Source organism: Petaurus breviceps, unplaced genomic scaffold (genome assembly GCF_028583685.1).
Source record: "Petaurus breviceps papuanus isolate PSGF00001 unplaced genomic scaffold, PetGlider_PUasm1.0 37, whole genome shotgun sequence".
Lineage (NCBI taxonomy): Eukaryota > Metazoa > Chordata > Mammalia > Diprotodontia > Petauridae > Petaurus > Petaurus breviceps.
In genome coordinates, this window is record NW_027186296.1 from 84,771,563 (window position 1) to 84,789,351 (window position 17,789).

General features: G+C 37.8%; 1 protein-coding gene and 2 long non-coding RNA genes across 17 annotated transcripts in view; 2 read left to right on the forward strand and 1 right to left on the reverse strand.

Annotated features, from left to right (window-relative positions):
* The window catches only part of ADD3 (adducin 3), a 180,877-nt gene extending 173,447 nt beyond the window's left edge, over positions 1-7,430 (forward strand). For 14 of the 15 annotated variants that reach the window (XM_069098925.1, XM_069098933.1, XM_069098926.1 and 11 more), the window contains 5 exons: positions 708-827; positions 1,412-1,498; positions 2,374-2,497; positions 4,265-4,360; positions 5,139-7,430. In XM_069098925.1, coding sequence (XP_068955026.1) covers positions 708-827; positions 1,412-1,498; positions 2,374-2,497; positions 4,265-4,360; positions 5,139-5,431 — 720 coding nt within the window. In that variant the 3' untranslated portion in view covers positions 5,432-7,430. The remainder of the gene's footprint in view (positions 1-707; positions 828-1,411; positions 1,499-2,373; positions 2,498-4,264; positions 4,361-5,138) is intronic. The other variant, XM_069098934.1, reaches the window with a different exon arrangement.
* Positions 7,431-8,167: 737 nt separating this feature from the next.
* LOC138169464 (uncharacterized) overlaps positions 8,168-17,789 on the reverse strand; it is a 100,427-nt gene continuing 90,805 nt past the window's right edge. The window contains exon 4 of the long non-coding RNA XR_011170362.1: positions 8,168-8,973. This is a non-coding gene — a long non-coding RNA (uncharacterized lncRNA). The remainder of the gene's footprint in view (positions 8,974-17,789) is intronic.
* LOC138169465 (uncharacterized) lies at positions 8,950-16,831 on the forward strand. Its single transcript, XR_011170363.1, has 2 exons — positions 8,950-9,057; positions 9,089-16,831. It is a non-coding gene; the product is annotated as an uncharacterized lncRNA (long non-coding RNA).

Sequence of the window (17,789 nt, forward strand, 5' to 3'; positions counted from 1 at the left end):
TAAATCAAGAATATTAGAATGCTGAAACTCCTAGTATTCACTTAAGATCTCAGGAATCTAACTTTACCTATTAGATTGTCTGTTAGCCCATAAAGCTGTGGATGCTGAGATAAACCTAGCTGGCTCCTACCTTTGTGAATTTCTCTTGTCCATCTTATTGGCAATTGGCATTATGGCGAAGATCATCCTCACCAAAATCATAAAACTTATTAACAGTTATCATCCTTTAAGGATCAGGGTGAGGAGCTGCCAAAAGTGCTTCCTTTTCCAAAATGCTCATTCAGCTACATAGGCTTGTTTTTCTACTGACTGGAAATGGAAAGTGGAGGTCCAAAAACCATATGCACTGACCTTCCCTAACCCCTGAACCATAGATGAAACATCCATGTGGAATTTCTGAAAATCAGAGGGCAGCACTGAATGAAACTTGTCTCCTGAATTTTTACTTCAGGTGAAATATTTGTGGAAAATGTGTTACCATGAAGAGAAAATGAAATCTGAATCAGTAACTCAATGTGCATTTAGTATTTATTTATGAAGAGACATGTATTGTGGGACATAGAGAAAACTGGTAGATGCTGCAGATTGAATGGCTTAATGTTATTAGTGAAATTCTTTACAAAATTATCCATCTGCATCATCTTAATCACTGTGTTTTGGTTGTGGCTTCTCATTCTATTAAATACATTTTTTACTCTTTCTTAAAGTGGATGAAAGCAGAGGATTCCTCTAAAGTAAGTGGTGGAACACCCATCAAAATTGAAGATCCAAACCAATTTGTTCCTCTGAATACAAACCCAAGTGAGGTCCTGGAAAAGAGAAATAAGGTAATAATTGTTATTAAATAGTCATCAGACTAATTTGTATTCTATGTGTACTGCCAGATATTTTCACTGTTCAGTAGACCTTAATTGGTATATTAAAATCATGATCAGATTCTACAATTCCAAAATGAAATATGGAAAGGCAAGGGGGTGTTGAGGCCTAAAGAAGGCTGTAATATTTGAATTGAATTCAACATTTCAGCTGATTTTCATTAAACATCTACAATGTATCCAGATCTGTGCTGTTTGCTGGCATGTATATGACAAGATCTTAACATTCAAGGAACTATTATTTAGTTGTAGAAATAACATACATGCAAAGCATTTAATCATACACCCCCTTGTGGTGATGGCTCAAGTGACAAATCAAGTAAGACAGATAATTAAGTGCTATTAGTAATCAATGAGGCTTCAGGAAGAAGTCTGAAGGTATACTTGGAAGGATAAAAATCAAGGAAATTCTTGGTCAGTTTTTAATGTGTACTTACTCTCTGTCAGATGTTGGTGTGTAGCTAAGAAAAAGGTAAAAAGCATCTATGTAGTGGCTGACAAAGACTTTGTTTTTTATTTTATTGTGTTTTTATTAGATTCGGGAACAAAATAGGTATGACTTGAAGACAGCAGGACCACAATCTCAGTTGCTTGCTGGCATTGTTGTTGATAAGCCTTCTTCAGTAAGTCAACAGAACAAAATTATTTCATTTAAACTAACACATTAATTGGTATTAATTGGTAATGCTAGGAGAAATATTTAAAGTATTTTCATTACAATTTTAGGTGAATTCTTTGGGTGTAGTTTTATTTTTACCTTTTTACTTATGATCATTTTGTAAAAGAAAAATCATTTTTTTGTTTATTAGAATATTTCCTAATCAATAACTTCTATCAGAACTTGGCTCAGTTTACAAACTTACTTCCTAAATTGACCTACAAGGACATTATTGGGGTGGATGGGAAATTGTGATTTTTCTGTCAGCAATCACAATATTTCAGATTCTGGAAATGGATTGAGGCTTTTGTTTGCCCCTGAGCCTTAAGGCATCACAAACAGTGAATTGTTCACAAAAGGTAGATTGTTTATTTTTATTACTCTAGGCCCCTAACTATCTTTCCCATCTTCTTATACCTTACTCCCTGACTCTTCACTCTAGTGACCCTGATCTCCTGGCTGTTCCATGAACAAGATACTCTTTTATTTCTAGGCATTTTTGCTGCCTCTCCCTTCCCTCCATACCTGAAATGCTCCATCTCCTCCACTCCATCTACTGACTTCCCCAGGCTTTGCTTTAAGTCCCAACTAAAATTCCTTCTTTTACTGGAAGCCTTCTTCAATCCCTCTTAATTCTAGTGCCTTTCCTCTGTTATTTCCTATTCTATAAATAGTATACTTTGTATATACATGTTACCTCCCCTTTTAGATTTAATCTCCTTGAGGATAGGGACGGTCTTTTGCCTCTTTCTGTATCCCCAGTGCTTAGCACAAAATAGGCACTTAATTAATGTTGATTGATTGATTATTACACATGGCAGTTGTTTTCTTCTTTTCTAGACCATGCATTTTGAAGAAGATGAACATGCCCCACCAGCTCCACCTAACCCCTTCAGTGATCTGACAGAACGGGAACTTGAAGAGTATAAGAAGACAATCGAACGCAAACAACAAGGCCTGGAAGGTCAGTGGATTAATTGTAAATTAGGCTTGGGCGGCCAAACTCTGAACATTGGAAGCTCCTCATGATCTCTCTGAGATCCAAGAGTCATGAATAGAAGAGCAAAGGAAGCTAGCTATTTAGCTTTAAAAAAAAAAAAAAACAACCCTTCCCCCTTTCCATTACTAATTCATAAATGGAAAGGAGCAATGTAGAGGGTTACCAGGGACTGTGCCTTCTAAATACCCTGAGTACACTTGTAGATAGTAATTTTAGAATGGTAGGGGGCTTTTTGTTTTGTTTTGTTTTAAGACAGTTTCCTGAGAGGCAGAGTGTGCTGGAATGGGAAGAGGATTGGATATGGAATCAGATGACCTGGGTTCAAATCTTGGCTTTACCACTTAATACCTGTGTAACTTTGAGCAAATTATATAACTTCCCTGTGCTTCTGTTTCAACTGTAAAGTGAAATGGTTAGACTGGATGACCCATAATATCCCTTTCAGCTCTATAGCTATGATTCTGTGAGCCTAGAAGCAAAAATTTCCAATGGTTCTCAGTAAGAAAAGATCTGTTAAATTGAATAGATGCATACTAAAGCTAATGCTAAGATATTAGTACTTTTCTTTCAAATTTGTGGTACAGGGTGTTAGATTCTTTTAAGATACATGCCTCTACTCAATAATTTTTGGTGCATGGTTATGTAGTATAATAATTGGAAAAATCAATGGTAAAAGCTAAACTCTAAGAATTCTGAAGTATTTGAAGATAGTTGTCAGTGGCAGCCCAGCAGGCAAATCCTGGCTAAGTGCCAGAATGTCAAGTCAGTGTCCTGTCTCCACAATTATGCTTTATGATTAGATTTTGGAAATATTAACAAAAGCATCCCAGCCAATTCTTTTTTTCTAAGGAAACTCTATTAGCATGCACAACTGCTCTCACTCACACCACTGCTTCTAAGTATATATATATCTTTACTCCTCACCCAGAAGCAAAGAGCCAAGGTAGTTCAAGAACTGTGTCCCTGTTAGAAGTCCTACAGTAGGAATTAAGGATACTTGGATGTTCTAGAGCATAAGTTTTCAACTTCTGTGTATCATTAAAGAAGAGAGCCATCTTGACTCATTAATATAATATTCTAAGTGGTATTTTTGAACTTAGTTGTTATATTAACATAAGGTTGGCAGCTATTTCCAATTTCTATATTCATAAAATGTCCCTTTTTAATATCTTATTTTTGAAAGCCTAAAGATACCAGGTAACAAATATTATGTTTTAGAAACTACAATGTACTATATCTACCTTTAAAGCTTGTCCACTTTCTTCATAATATTCTTCAGTAGCCTGCTAATGTTGCTATGGCAGGAATTAGCAATGGATATCGTTCAACAGGACCACAAAGCATTCTCCTGCACTAATGTAGGACAGTGAGCAATGTTTCGTAACAGTTTGAGGCTACAAAGTACATTTTTTATTTTCTAGGTGACACTGCATCTGAGAGTTAGTTATACATATAGGCTTCTTGCTTGGGTGGCCAACGGCTCTGTACCTTTTTAATCCTGGGTGTAAACTAGCTAATTTATTGATACTTCCTGATGCCAACCAAAAACTTTAACACATTAACCTCCCAAAATGAATACTTACTAATCTTGTGATAAGCTTTAGCATGACAAATTCATTAATGAAGGGTAGATTGTCTTGCCATAAACAGACCGTTAATGAATGCACTAACTTGGACTGAAATCTCAATCTTTTGTTTTGCATGGCTTTTAACTAAACTCTTATTCTACAGATGCTGAGCAGGAAATAGTCTCAGATGATGGTTCATCTGTCTCACAAATTCAGTCTCAAACTCAGTCACCGCAAAATGTCCCTGAAAAATTAGAAGGTATTCACTAGTCATCCCTGAGATGGTCTTATAGTTTGTCTCCCATATTATTCATGTTATAGCATGTAAAGAAATTAAATCTTTAATGAAAATAAGTTTGTCTTGGATATTACTGAACTCTCCATTGCATGAGATTTTTTTTCATAAAGGGCTAATAATTCTATTCAGTTTATGAAAAAAATGATCATTTTAAAGACAAATCATATGCTGAACTTCAGCTACAAGCAGTTTTTAAGTTCTTTGAGGGACTATTTTCCTTCTTGTCTTTGTATGCCCAATTCAGAGACGTTGGCTTAGTAACTAACATCCAAGGTAAATATAACAGTGCCTTGGTACATGACAGGCATTTCACAAATACTTATTGGATTGAATTGTATTCAATTTGGTTTGTTTAAGTCAGGCCTACATGACTTGTGGCTTATAGCCCGTGGGCCCTCTTGTGGCCTGCCAAAGGATTTCCTCTACGTGCAAAAGATATTTTCCTCTACATTTTTCTCAGGCTGCCCAAAATCCTCTGGCGCACAAGCCACAAGGTGTGCAGGCCTGGTTGAAGTTCTTGCTGTCAGGAGCATATAATCTTTCTGAAATTGATTGTTGGATTGTCCCCAAAACTGATGTGAAAATATTTTCTAGCCTCATGTAATTGTGATATGAATTACCCAGAAACTGGCATTTAATGAAACGTTAGGAATTATATTCTATTTAAGCTTTTTCTTCAGTCCAAATGTTTGAACCAATGTTAAGCCTGGACAGTAACAGGAAAACTTCCTTTCTGTAGAAAACCATGAGATATTTTCCAAGAGCATCATGTCCATGGAAGTGCCCGTTGTGGTAGTGAATGGCAAAGATGATATGCGCGATGTAGAAGATGATCTCGCCAAGCGCGTGAGTCGACTGACCACAAGCACAACTGTGGAGAATGTTGAGATTACCATTAGGCCTTCTGAGAAAATTGAGGAAGTCCTTTCCCCTGAAGGCTCTCCTTCCAAATCACCATCCAAGAAAAAGAAGAAATTCCGCACTCCATCTTTCCTGAAGAAGAACAAGAAAAAGGAGAAGGTTGAAGCCTAAGTACCTCCTTTTTCTCACGATGTGACATTGCACATTTAAAAGCCACGTTTAAGTCAACCATTAATACACATTTGTAGATCAGCATTAGGGATCAACAGCAAACTGGACTTTAAATTTAAAAACCGAACTGGAAAAAGCTTGGATTAAAATGAAAAGATGTAAAACACACATTCATCTCTCACTTTGTAGGAACAAAAGTTGCTCTGAGTTTTGAAACATTTTGCAGTTTAATGCGATCTGCTCTAGCAGGTGTCGATGCAGTTCCCCATAGTCTGAGCTCTTCCCAAAGGGCTTCAGGCCTTCCTTCCCTGGCGTTTCTGTCTGGGAATATTACCAGGGAAGGAGCAAGAAAAGATTTTATTTTTCAACTGCTGTGCCTCTCTTGGTAATAAGATTATACTTTTTTATTATTATTTTTGACCACATCTTTTCTGTTTCTGTACCCACTGTTTCAGGGGATAGACAGTAACAGAATATGTAAATCTTTTTAGACTACATCCTACAGAACAGGTATACACTGGCACCTAATAGAAAAAAAAAACTTTAAGCAAAAGTTGGTTTGGAATCTTTTGCATTGTGTAAAATGGCCTCATCTGAAGTAACTTTGTTTGCCAAATATTTCATTTTAGTGAAATATAATTTTTGAAAACTTCCTTTTTTATTAGTTAGAAAACCCCTTATTTTTCAATAAAGGGGATTTTGTACACATAACATGGATAACTTAGTTTAACTCTGGCAAAACAAATTTTTGTAAGTTGAGATGTTTGTATACCATTCAGTATAAAAGTGTTATAAGCATTTAAGCCAATCATTTAACAGTAGAGCCTATTTGAAAATGCTTTGGCCTGAGTGTACTTAAATAGAATTCAAGAATCCAGGGGCTCAGGATCAAAAGGATCATAGCACATAAAAGTGAAACTGGATTCATGCTTAAAATCCTAGTAAAAGTTTCCTCTTGGTATTGCTAATTAATGAAAAATTAATCTCAATAAATAACCAAATGAAAGGGGGAAATTGTTCAACAGAAAGTGGAATGTCAAGAATAAAATGAGACGTTAGGTAAGAAAAGTCCCCATTTGGGAATGCCTGGTGTTCACTATGCAGTATAGATTGTGATTTCTTAAATTGGCATGGAAAATGTGCATTAAAACTTTTAAAATTCATGTCTCTGCCAAAAGCAACTCTTTACTTGGCTGCATTTACATTTTAAAAAGGGTCAGATCATTCTGACTTACGTTCTTCTGAGGAGCACTAGAACAGGTGAGCATGGTTTATGCCACCAGGGGAAGCCACCACTTCTTCATTTGTCTGGATCGTCTCATCTTTTCTGTTTTCTTCCTTTCTATTGTAAATAGAAATTTAAACCTAAACTTAACATAGTATTTTTCTCCTTCTATGAAAATCTGACTTCATGAATCCACCACAAATTAGTGACTGATCATTGTGACCCCCAAATGGCCAGTGGGCAAAATAATCCAAAGTTTTTCTGGAGGGTGAGTTGGCATGCAAAAAATCATGTTGATTATGGTGTGTTATGAGGCTGGTTCTGTTTTGACTGTATATGTGTGATGATGCCAAGTTAAAATGAATCCTGGAAACCATATTCTAGATATCACTAACTACTGGAATCAGTGTTTTTAATCTCTTAGTGAAATTTTTCAATTTTGCTTAACTTTGTTTTTGAGGATTTTGTTTATGTTCTACATCATTTGTGTTGTATTACAACATATGTAGAAACAGTAATCTGTGAACTATGCTTTTCATAACTTTTTTTAAACAAAGAATCTATCTAAATGAATACAATGTGCATAAGTATTTTTTAAATGCAACAGTGAGCTCTTTGCACCTTCTGCTAATGCCTCTATTGACTTGCTTTGGCATAAAGAATGAGCCAACCAACTCTGTGTCCTGTGGAAAAATATATAAATGTTATCTGAGATTGCTCCTAGATGTAATGCTAATTAATGTTAAATCACAAATAAACAGTATTTTAAATAGACCTTTCCGGTATCGGATGCCTTTAATTTTAAGGGTGGTCAGCCTAGCAAAACAAATTTGTTGTTGGTTGACTTTTATATAAGTCAATTAACTAGGATTAATATTTCCAGGAATTATTTTCTGATTATCTTTTAGTTAAACACAAACTCCTTTCTCTTTGAGTCATTATTGGTGAAACTCTTTCTAAGTTGTCTGATTCCCTTTCCCTACCTATGTAGGTCTTAGCTAGTAAGCATCATTTACAACTTAAAAGCTCTTTCTCAAGGATCTTTTTTTTTTAATATTATTTCTTGTTGCCCAGAGCCACTGGTATAGGAAATAGTATCGATTGGGTCTGAAATCCAGGACACAGTCTAGAAATCAACTTTTAAAAAATAAATTCCTTAAATGGGCCTATTTTCTTGTGATTTGCTAGGGGGAAACTACAGTCAATTGAGGGTTCTGATTACCTGACGTTTTTAATATACTTTATGAAAATTAAAGGTGTGGGAAAATGAATGTGCTCATTTTTTTTTTAAACATAGCCAATTATTCTCTTGGCATCTAAATAACACTGCAGTGAAAAGCAATAGCTTTAGTAAGCTACTCATTTCTAAACTTACCTTTCCTTCAAGAATGAAGATGACTCCTCAGTTCCCCACCCCACCCCACATCCCACCCCATGACCCATTCTTCTTTGAAGCCATTTCATTTAAAAATGTTTTTCTAGGACATTCGGAATGAAACTGTTTCCATTAGTTGGAACTTGGGGGGGTGGGACCCTAATGTTGTTGTAGTAGTAGCAGCAGCAGTATTTATTGTCTATAAAACTCAAAAGGCAGTTTTCTTCACAGAAACCAATGAAAGTAATTTAGCCATCATGAGATAACAGGCAAAATATTATTTATTTAGCTTCTACATGGTATATAAATCAAAGATAAGAGGGTTTCATGGTCGAAACTTGGGCCACAAGCATAGTGACAACTGTCTGCATATTAACCACTAGAGGGTGCAGTAAGTCTTGTCTTCTGATCCTGTCGTCTGGTTTCCTGTTCTTCACACAGCAGGAAACATTCTAGCTCCTTCCCCTTCCATCCCAACCTCCCCTCCACCCCGCCCCCCAACACCACCTCAGTCAAGAATCTTGGTTTGTGATTAGATCATTCATGTTTGTTACAAAATACAGAGTATTTCCAGGTACTTGTGAGGGAAGTGATTCTCATTTGCAGTTCAGCATTCTCTTCACTGCAGGATTGTTATTAGGTGTAAGGTGTTTTTTTGATTTCTCTTTGTTTCACCAACATGGTTGCCACCAAAACCAGTTTACTGTAAATGCCTGTTGTAGTTAGACAGTTATCACTGGGAGAGTAGTCACAAATGGAAACTGGTGAGAAGTCCCTCTCTTGCAACAGACTTTCAGCTGAGCAGTGTTCCCATTCCCATACTTATTTCAAAGATACCAAAATGGTATTAGCATTGGTGCTCTTCTCCACTTCGGTAGACAGTTTTTTAGAACACTTCCAAACTTAGGCTGCTCTTCAGGTGACATACATACACAACAGACCCTGACAAAAGGCAATATCATGCACTTATTAGAAGTGAGGAAAGTACTTCTGGGTTAACTTTTTACTCTCCCTATACCCAACTCAGTGCTCTGTACATAGTAAGTGCATAACAAAGGTTTAGATAAGGTTGAATTGAATTGAAAAAACAAAATTAACAAAAGCAAAAGACTGGCTTGCTTGTGAGAAGAGGATCCCAGAAGCCAGATATAAGGAAAGTGAACTAATATACATTACTCTTCCTTTCTCCATTGATTTATTATGTAAAATCATCTTGGGTATCTGTGTGCACCTAAACTTTTCAGTGCTTTGGGAAGGCAATATATGATCTAAAAGCTGATGTTGAAGTTCTCATTCAACCTGGAATTCCTTTCATTTGGGAGGATGTTGGCATCCAACAGTTAACCTTTGACTCAGAGGGAAGAATTTTTTAAATGAAGTGACAAATTAATTATGAGGAAATTGAAGAACTATAAAGTCTGACTGGCCTGTGGTGATAAGAACCTGGCTTCTCTTAGAATCCACGTAACCATATGTAGAAGACAAAAACAGCCTCTTTCCTTTTTTACAGCTGCAGATAGAATTGCAGGAAGAGCCTTTCTTCGTACCTGTGCAATTAAAATAGTATATGTTACCTAAGACAATTTCTACCTCTCAATTGTGGGTCTAGGGTTCTAGGCTAAAGTAAAAGTAGACTTCAACCAAAAAGGTATCCCCACCCAACTAAGTAAAGGTTTCTGAAGGCCAGACTACTGCTGAAGTCCTCTGATTACACCTTTATTTAAAGGAATCTCCTTAAACAGCCTGGATCTTCCTCTGAGAAATGCTGGAAATTAAAACAGAACCAAGGCATTCGAAACTTTTACCAAGAATCAAAAACTAGTGTTTATTACTTCCAGGGCATGTGACTGAAAGATGGCCATTAGGTGGCATTGGTGGGTTTGCTTTGGTTTTAGCCAACTAATAAGCTACTTTTAAAAAGTTTTTGTGCCTTGGGAAATAACTTGACAGCTATATTCCACTTATGTATGGTTCTATTCCTAGAGCTTAGCACAGCACCTGGCACATAGGTGTCTAGTAAATGGGTGTTGACTGGCTGACTGGAAGAAATTGTTCAGATGCCAACCATAACTTTACCATGGGTATGTATAGTAAAAAGCTTGGTCTGGCAAATGAATGAACACTTATTAGTACTTATTATGGCAAAGTGCTAGGGGTACAAATAGATGCATTGTTGATGTTTTGACTTGTACAGCCCATCAACAGAAGTGACCTAAATAGTCAAAAACAGAAACTTTAGCAGATATAGAGGTTTATTTAGGTGTAACTTCTAAACAACTTCCTGTTACATACCCACCCCTCTGCCCTTCTCCTTATATGCCACAATTCTGAACTAGACATATTGCACTGAATTCAGTAGCAGTTGACCATATATATTTGTTTTGAGATAGAATTATGCTAAATATTATCTAAGCTTTTATCATCCTGGATAAGAATATTGCTTTGTTCCCTTGTATTTGGAGGCTATCAAGTACCAGGACTAAATGCCTGGTGACTTCAGGATATGTATAAATTAGATGTACAGAAAAGAACACAAATTAAAGCTAAGATACTTCAGAAAGATTGACTTTTAAAATCAAAATAACTCCAAGCAGTTAATAAATGAAGTGTATATGCAATAGCTAGGGCTCCTCCGATGGATTTCATTTCAGTATTGAATCAATAAATAAACTATCTCAGATTACATTAGTGATTTAAATATTAATCAGTAGGATTTTATGATGTGTGGCAAAGGTGAAAAGAAGCCTTACCAGACAATGCTCCCAAGTTGTGGGAGGTGATCCATTATTCAGGCGTATGTCAATGGTTATGTGAGGGTTCCCTTGGACACTTCCTCGTGTGAACGAAGATGCTGATTTGTTTATTGTTTGAATCCCCATTTATACCTCTCATGACCAACAGCTGCATTTTGATGATTGGACCACAAAGAAGTATATTTTCTTTGCCCTCTAGCAGAAAAGTAATATATGGGAAGATGGATGGATGTCAAGTCCTTTTTTTTTTTTTTTTGAACCTGTGTCATTTCAGGAGGGTTAAGTCTTTGTCCTGGAGCAATGCTGCAGGTTACTGATTAAGCTACTCCTTTGTCTCCAGATTTAAACAAGAATTATTCCTGCATAAACTACCTTTGGGTTTGTCATTCTCCCAGTCCAGTCATGAGGCTGCCTGTGATTCTAAAGCCCCTTATTCTTTGTCCTAGACAACTCCTATCACAGATCCAAATACCAGCTCTGTGTCAATCCCCAAGCCTTAAAATCAATGCTATTGATTTTATGAAGATACTTTAATTGTGCACTGAAGAATATCAGATTGCTAAGGAACCCTTCTTCGATCCTTAAATTGTGCTTCTGAAATGGATAAACAAAGGCTAAACTACTGTAATTTATTGGCCACTCCAAGACATAGAAGATGCCAGATGAGACACCAAGGAAATACAAAACAGGGTTCCCAACCCCTTCACCCTCATTCTAGTGATGATGGGAAATACAAAGCTCAACTAAACCATGAACAAGCTATTTCTCAACAACCAGCTTAATCTGTGGCCCTTATAGCAAAACAAATAATGATTTAGTCAGATGTCACAAACCAAAGAGTCAAATCGGGTCAACACATGGATTAGAGATTTCTGAGTACAGCCCCAGGTTGCCAAAAGCAATTAAGTCCTTAGCAAATGCCAATTGTAGTAAGGAGAGAGGTATGGTTATGAACTTCCAGAGGTGAGACAGCCTGTTCCACAGACTCCCTTTAGGGTACTGTTGATTTCAGTTCTTTCTGGGTAAGAGATATAATTGTTATACCACTTTGGACCCAGAGCAACAAAGAGTTGGGTGGATTGTTTAAAAGATTGTAAACTAAATATTCTGACTGCTTAAAACTATGCTCACATGAACAATTATCAAATCTCTAGGCACCGATTTCTTCATAATTGATGGGTCCTTAAGATTCCTATTGTGGAGGAACTGACAGGAAGTAGTGTTTATCTCTACTTCTCGTTCCCTTCCTATTGGATAATATGGCATTCTATTCCTAGGCAAGTGGTTAAAAACTTAGCTTCAGCTGCCAAGATATCCTTGGTGTTAAATGAAGAAAAAGTGATCATGGTCGACTCATTGGTGTATATTGTCAAACTTCCAAAGATCTTTACATTGTGAACATATTGAGCCTCGACATTATTTTCTAGCTAATGTATTTTAGAATTGTTGGCTTAAGTTGTTTGGGTAAAAATAAATGAAAGTCTGTGTAACATGGAGCAAATCACTTACCTTTCAGAGCCTTGGCATCTTCATCTGTAAAATGAGAATAGTAATCTCTGTCTTCCTTGCTGTACCAGTTTGTTTTGAATATCAGATATGATGATGGCAGCTAGATAATGCAGTGTATTTAAGTATATAAGAATGCTGGGCCTGAAGTCGGAAAGATTTTAGTTCAAACCCAACCCAAGACTCTTACTGGCTGTTTGACCCTGGGCAAGTCACTTAACCTCTTTTTGTTTCAGTTTCTTCATCTATAAAACAATAGTAACAGCACCTACTTCCCCAGGTTGTTGTGAGGGTCAAATGAGATAATTGTAGAGCACTTGACACAGCACCTCACAGAGTAAACACTATATAAATGTTAGCTATTATTATCATTGGATCATAGTATTAGAGCTAGATGAGACCCTTGACATCGCCTAGTTCAATTCCCTTATTTTATATATGAGAAAACTAAGACCCAGAATAGTTGCCATAGGTGACACTGGTGGTAAGTACTAGTCAAACCTGGTCCTCTGACTCCCAGTCCAGAACTCTCTCTAACTAATCCATCTGTTGTTGTTCAGTCACGTCTGACTCTCTGACCCCATTTGAGGTTTTCTGGGCAAAGATACTGCAGTGGTTTGCCATTTCCTTCTCCAGCCCATTTTACAGATGAGGAAACTGAGGCAAACAGGGTTAAGTGACTTGCTCAGGATCACAAAGCTAATAAGTGTCTGAGGCTGGATTTGAATTCAGCTCTTCCTGATGCCAGACCCAGCACTCTATTTATTTCTCCCCTAGCACTACTCCATACTCCCTCTCTATGAATATTTGCAAGAGTACTTTGTAATCATAAATTGTTACATAAATGTCAGCTATTTTCCATGTTCATATGAAATGTACATTTTAAAAAAATATTTATGCTTCTCACTGAAATTATTCTGTATAGATATAGCCTAATAGTGACCTTATTTTATTTTTTACCTCTTGGTTAATGGTGAGAGAGACCAATGCTTACATAGTTAATAAAGTTAAGCTTGGGCATCTGTGTTTCAAGATGCTGCCTGTGGAATGTGATAACAGAAATATGTCTAGTTCTTAAGTCACTGTGAACCAACTAATACTTTTTGAGACTTCAAACTTTACTAGTACTACTTGTCTGAAAGAAACACAATAGAATAATTGAATTGATAAATTAGAAAGACAGGCTATGTTCCTTTGGAGTCATTTTCTTCCCAAAGTTGTTAACCATAGATAACTTTACTCCAGTAAAGACACCAGCCTTCCAAGGAAGGAAGGAAGGAAAAAAGGAGGGAGAGAAGGAAGGAAAGAATTGTCTTCCCTCTCTCCAAGGCCAGATGTATCTATTCCTTTATACTAACATATCACAACCACTACTTACATGTGATTTGGGGTACAAAACTTAGTGGTATCAGAAATAGGGAAGCTTACTTATGACTTCATTCACTGAATTCCCCTGGCCTGCTGATAGATGCTTGCCTCTAGGAGACATTACTGTGAGCTCTCTGAAGCCTGCCATCAAGTTAGGCAACAGAAACTTTGTGCTTTGAACCACCGAAGTTAAACACCAAGTCCCCAAAGCGAATAACTGACCTTAAACCAATAGGTGTATCCCACTAATACCACAGTGCAAAAAAGAAAAGCTTGTCCCTGCCCTTCTCTGTTGTTTCCTCTTCTGTGCTGTGTAGGTTATCAGACCTTCTACTTCTCTGAAGCATCTTTCTGTAATGCCACCACTTCTTCTTGCTCCATCCCATTCTACTCCATTGTAATATATCTGGGTCAATGACAGTGGATGTAAAAAAACAAAAAACAAAATGAGCGATTCTCAGGATAATAATCACAACCAAAATTTAACTTGAAATTTGTCAGATAATATCAGTTAGCAATGATTTTTTAGTTGCCAAATCCAATGGCCTTTTCTCACTCCTCATTGTTAATCTTCTCTCTGCATCTTTTGACACTGTTGATCACCCTCTTCTCTTTGACATGATATACTCTTCTCTCTAGGTTTTTGAAACATCACTTCTGGTTCTCTTCCTACCTTTCTGACCACTCATTCTCAGTCTCCTTTGCTGGATCTTCATCCAGATCAGACCCTCCAACTATAGGCGTCCCATAGGGTTCTGTCCTGGACCATCTTCTCTTCTCCTTTCATCCTTGTTTACTTGGTGAGCTTATCAGTTTCCATGGATTTAATTGCTACATCTATGCTGACAAGATTCTCCTATCTACCTATCCTGCCTCAGCCTCTCTACTAACCTTTAATCTTGTGTCTCCAACTTCCTTTCAGACATTTTAAACTGGGTGTCCAGTAGATATCTTAAACGCAACATGTCCAAAACCAAACTCCCTATCCTTCCCCTAAGCCCTTCCCCCTCCCAGCGTCCCCATCACTGTTGAGGATGGCACCATCCTCCCAGTCCTTCAGGCTCACAACCTAGATATCATCAACTCCTCACCATATTTCACCCCCTATATCCAATCTGTTGCCAAGGCTTGTTGATTTCACCTTTGCATCATCTCTTGGATATGATGTGCTCCTTCTCCTCTGGTACTATTACCACCCTGGTGCAGGCCTTAATCTTGTCCTGCCTGGACTATAGAAATAGCCTGCTGGATGGATCTCCCTGCCTCAAGTCTTTGGGCACTGCTGTCATTCAGCCACTAAAGTGACTTTCCTAAAGTACTAGTCTATCTACATCATGCCCCCTACTCAATAAATGCTGGTACTTCCCAATCACCTCCAGGTTCAAACACTAAAATCTTCTGTTTGGCATTTGAAGCCTTTCATAACTTGACCCTATCCTACCTGTCTAATCTTACTACTTTCTAGGTACTCTTTTGTCCAATCACATGGGTCTTCTTGCTGTTTCACAGACAAGACACTCCATCTCTCAGCCTGGAATGTTCTCCCTCCTCAGCTCCACCTATTGCTTGCTTTAAGACCCAACAAAAATCCCATCTTGTGCAAGAATTTCTCAATCATTTTTAATTCTAGTGCCTTCCTCTTATTAGTGCTATTAGTCTTATTAGTTCTTGTCCCCCCCCCCCCACTAGAGTGTGAGCTCCATGAGGGCAAGGACTGTCTTTATTCTTTTTGTTAACATGGTACCTGGCACACAGTTGGTACTTAATAAGTGTCTATTGGCTGACCTTTTGTGTGTACACCCCATCTGCCCAATGAGACTTAATGTTCTAGAAAATAGAAACCTTATCTTGTACTTCACGGTAGGTATCCCCTACAGCACCCACAACACATGCAGTGCCTTGCACATGGTAGAAGTTCACTCGCTTATTGATAACAGATTTCTCCAGCCTGTGTATACATAATTATATGTAAATAGAAAGCAGGGTCCTTTATGACCTTCTTAATAGTTTGAGTTAAGAAGTGCATCTGAAGGAAAGAGTGGATGTGTCCTTCTGGCCAGCCAGTGGGAAAAGAAAGAATTAAGCGGAAGGTAGAACCTGTAGTGATAATCTGGGCAATTATCCAGGGGAACCAAAGAATAAATGTAAGATAAATTTACTGTTTCCCCAGCCTTCCCTTTGAATGTGCTAATAACCGCTATTAAGAACAGAGCTTTCAGTTAAACGATTAAGTTGAGCCTCCCAGTATTGCTGTGAATGGTGGTGTTTTCCAGTAATTAACACGATGTCCCAAATTTAAGGACTTCTCTTCCCAAAAACTGCATTTCTTCTGAGGTGAAAAGGACTTCCAGGTAAGGAAGTATTTGACCAATAGGGTTCACTGGCACATTCCAGTGCTAGGTGGATCAACCTGATTCTGGAATAGGGATGTACTTTCTGAACAAAGACATTGAACTGACAAGTTCTGAGAGTGCTGCAAACTGTGGCAGATTCTGTGGCTGACATTGCAACCAAGTATAAGCTTTAAGAGTACAGAAGAGACTATAATCCATTTAATAGGATCCACCATTGAGATGGCAGCATGCTAAGTTATGCCATCTGAATCTGAAGGACTTTTCTTTGGGTGGGGAGGCCCCCCCCCCCAATGGCTAAAGTAAAAAGTTCAGTAGCCACATATAATCTGCATCTAATGTCTAACTTAAGGCTGTTGCCTTTGCTAGGGGATATCAGCACATTAAAAGAATATGCTAAGAAAACAGTAAATTTCTCTAATATTTGTTGTTTGGTTCCCAAGTATAATCATCTTTAGCACCTTTTAGATTTACTAAAAGCCTTTGAGGATAGTGGCCATTAGCTAAATAAAAAACCATTAGCTTATGTAGTTCATTCACCCTTCTATTCCCAATTTATCAATGCTTTTAATCACTAATGAATGGTGGCCAGTCAGGACTTAAGCTGTAGCTCATGTGTGTCTGTATAACAGCATTATCATGTATGTATAATGTGTCATACAAATACCCCAAAGTGTCCACAAAAGAAGTTGCACAGGATTGTTGTTCTTATCCCATGTATGTTAGCTTCTTTTCTATTTTTTTTCCAGTGTCTCCTTGACCTAGTAGAATAGGAGGAGTTCATATTAAGGGAAAGATAAACTACAATAGACCTACCCCTTTCACCATTATCCATTGTCTTGTATCCAGTTGAGAGATTCTCTCTCCTGTTCTTTCCAAACCTCTTTGCTTAACTGACAAGGCATCCAGTCTTTGTGTTCCCTTGAAAGGGGAGGGCAGGAGACAAGGAGTGAACAGATGTCCTCTATGTAGATTGGCTTGAATGGGCATTAGCCAATAGGAAACTTTCCAAGGTGTGGTTTGGGATCTCACATGGCATGGAAAGATGATGGACAAAGGAACTGTTGTGTTGGCTTCACCCAACAAGCTGTTTAGAAGCTCCAGAGCCTTGAATGACCTTATACTAAATTCAGGAGGTCAATGAGAACACGTGGGTCTGAGCCAATTTCATTGGGGATCCAGCTGAAAACACAAAGGACTGTGCCTTTAAGGTGTGTTTAGGAGAACCACCTGGGTCGTTTCTGGAAAGGATGTCCTGTCTTCCTTTCCCTCCCAAGAGACTTCTTAAGCCCAACTCTGTCTGGGAAAGAAACTGCCTGTTCCCCAGACTTTGGTCTTCTTTGCCTCCGTGCTTGTGTTGCTGAGTAGAACTTTCGCATGACAGCCTAGAGTAAGTTTTCCTTTAATAAGGCCTACTTAATAAAGTGGCCTGTCTGTTCTCTATCCTGGGAATTTTCTGCAGCCAAATAGGATAGGGTTGGACCTCCTCATTATCAGTGGGAGTACACTCAGGAAATCCCAAGAACAGCAGCAAGGCACTTTTATGGAGTGCTTTAAGGTTTACAAAGTGCTTCCCTTCCCACCCCACCCCCCTCTACACAATCCTGTGAGATAGACAATGCAAGCTGGCTGGCCCCTGGGTACTAATTACACTCAATAAAGACTATTTCTTTAAAAAAATATTTAATTATTCAGTTAACCCATTATTAACTTGTTATTCAAATATATGCAGGTAGTTTCTACTTTTATAATGCAATGTACTCTTGAAAGCCACAGCAGG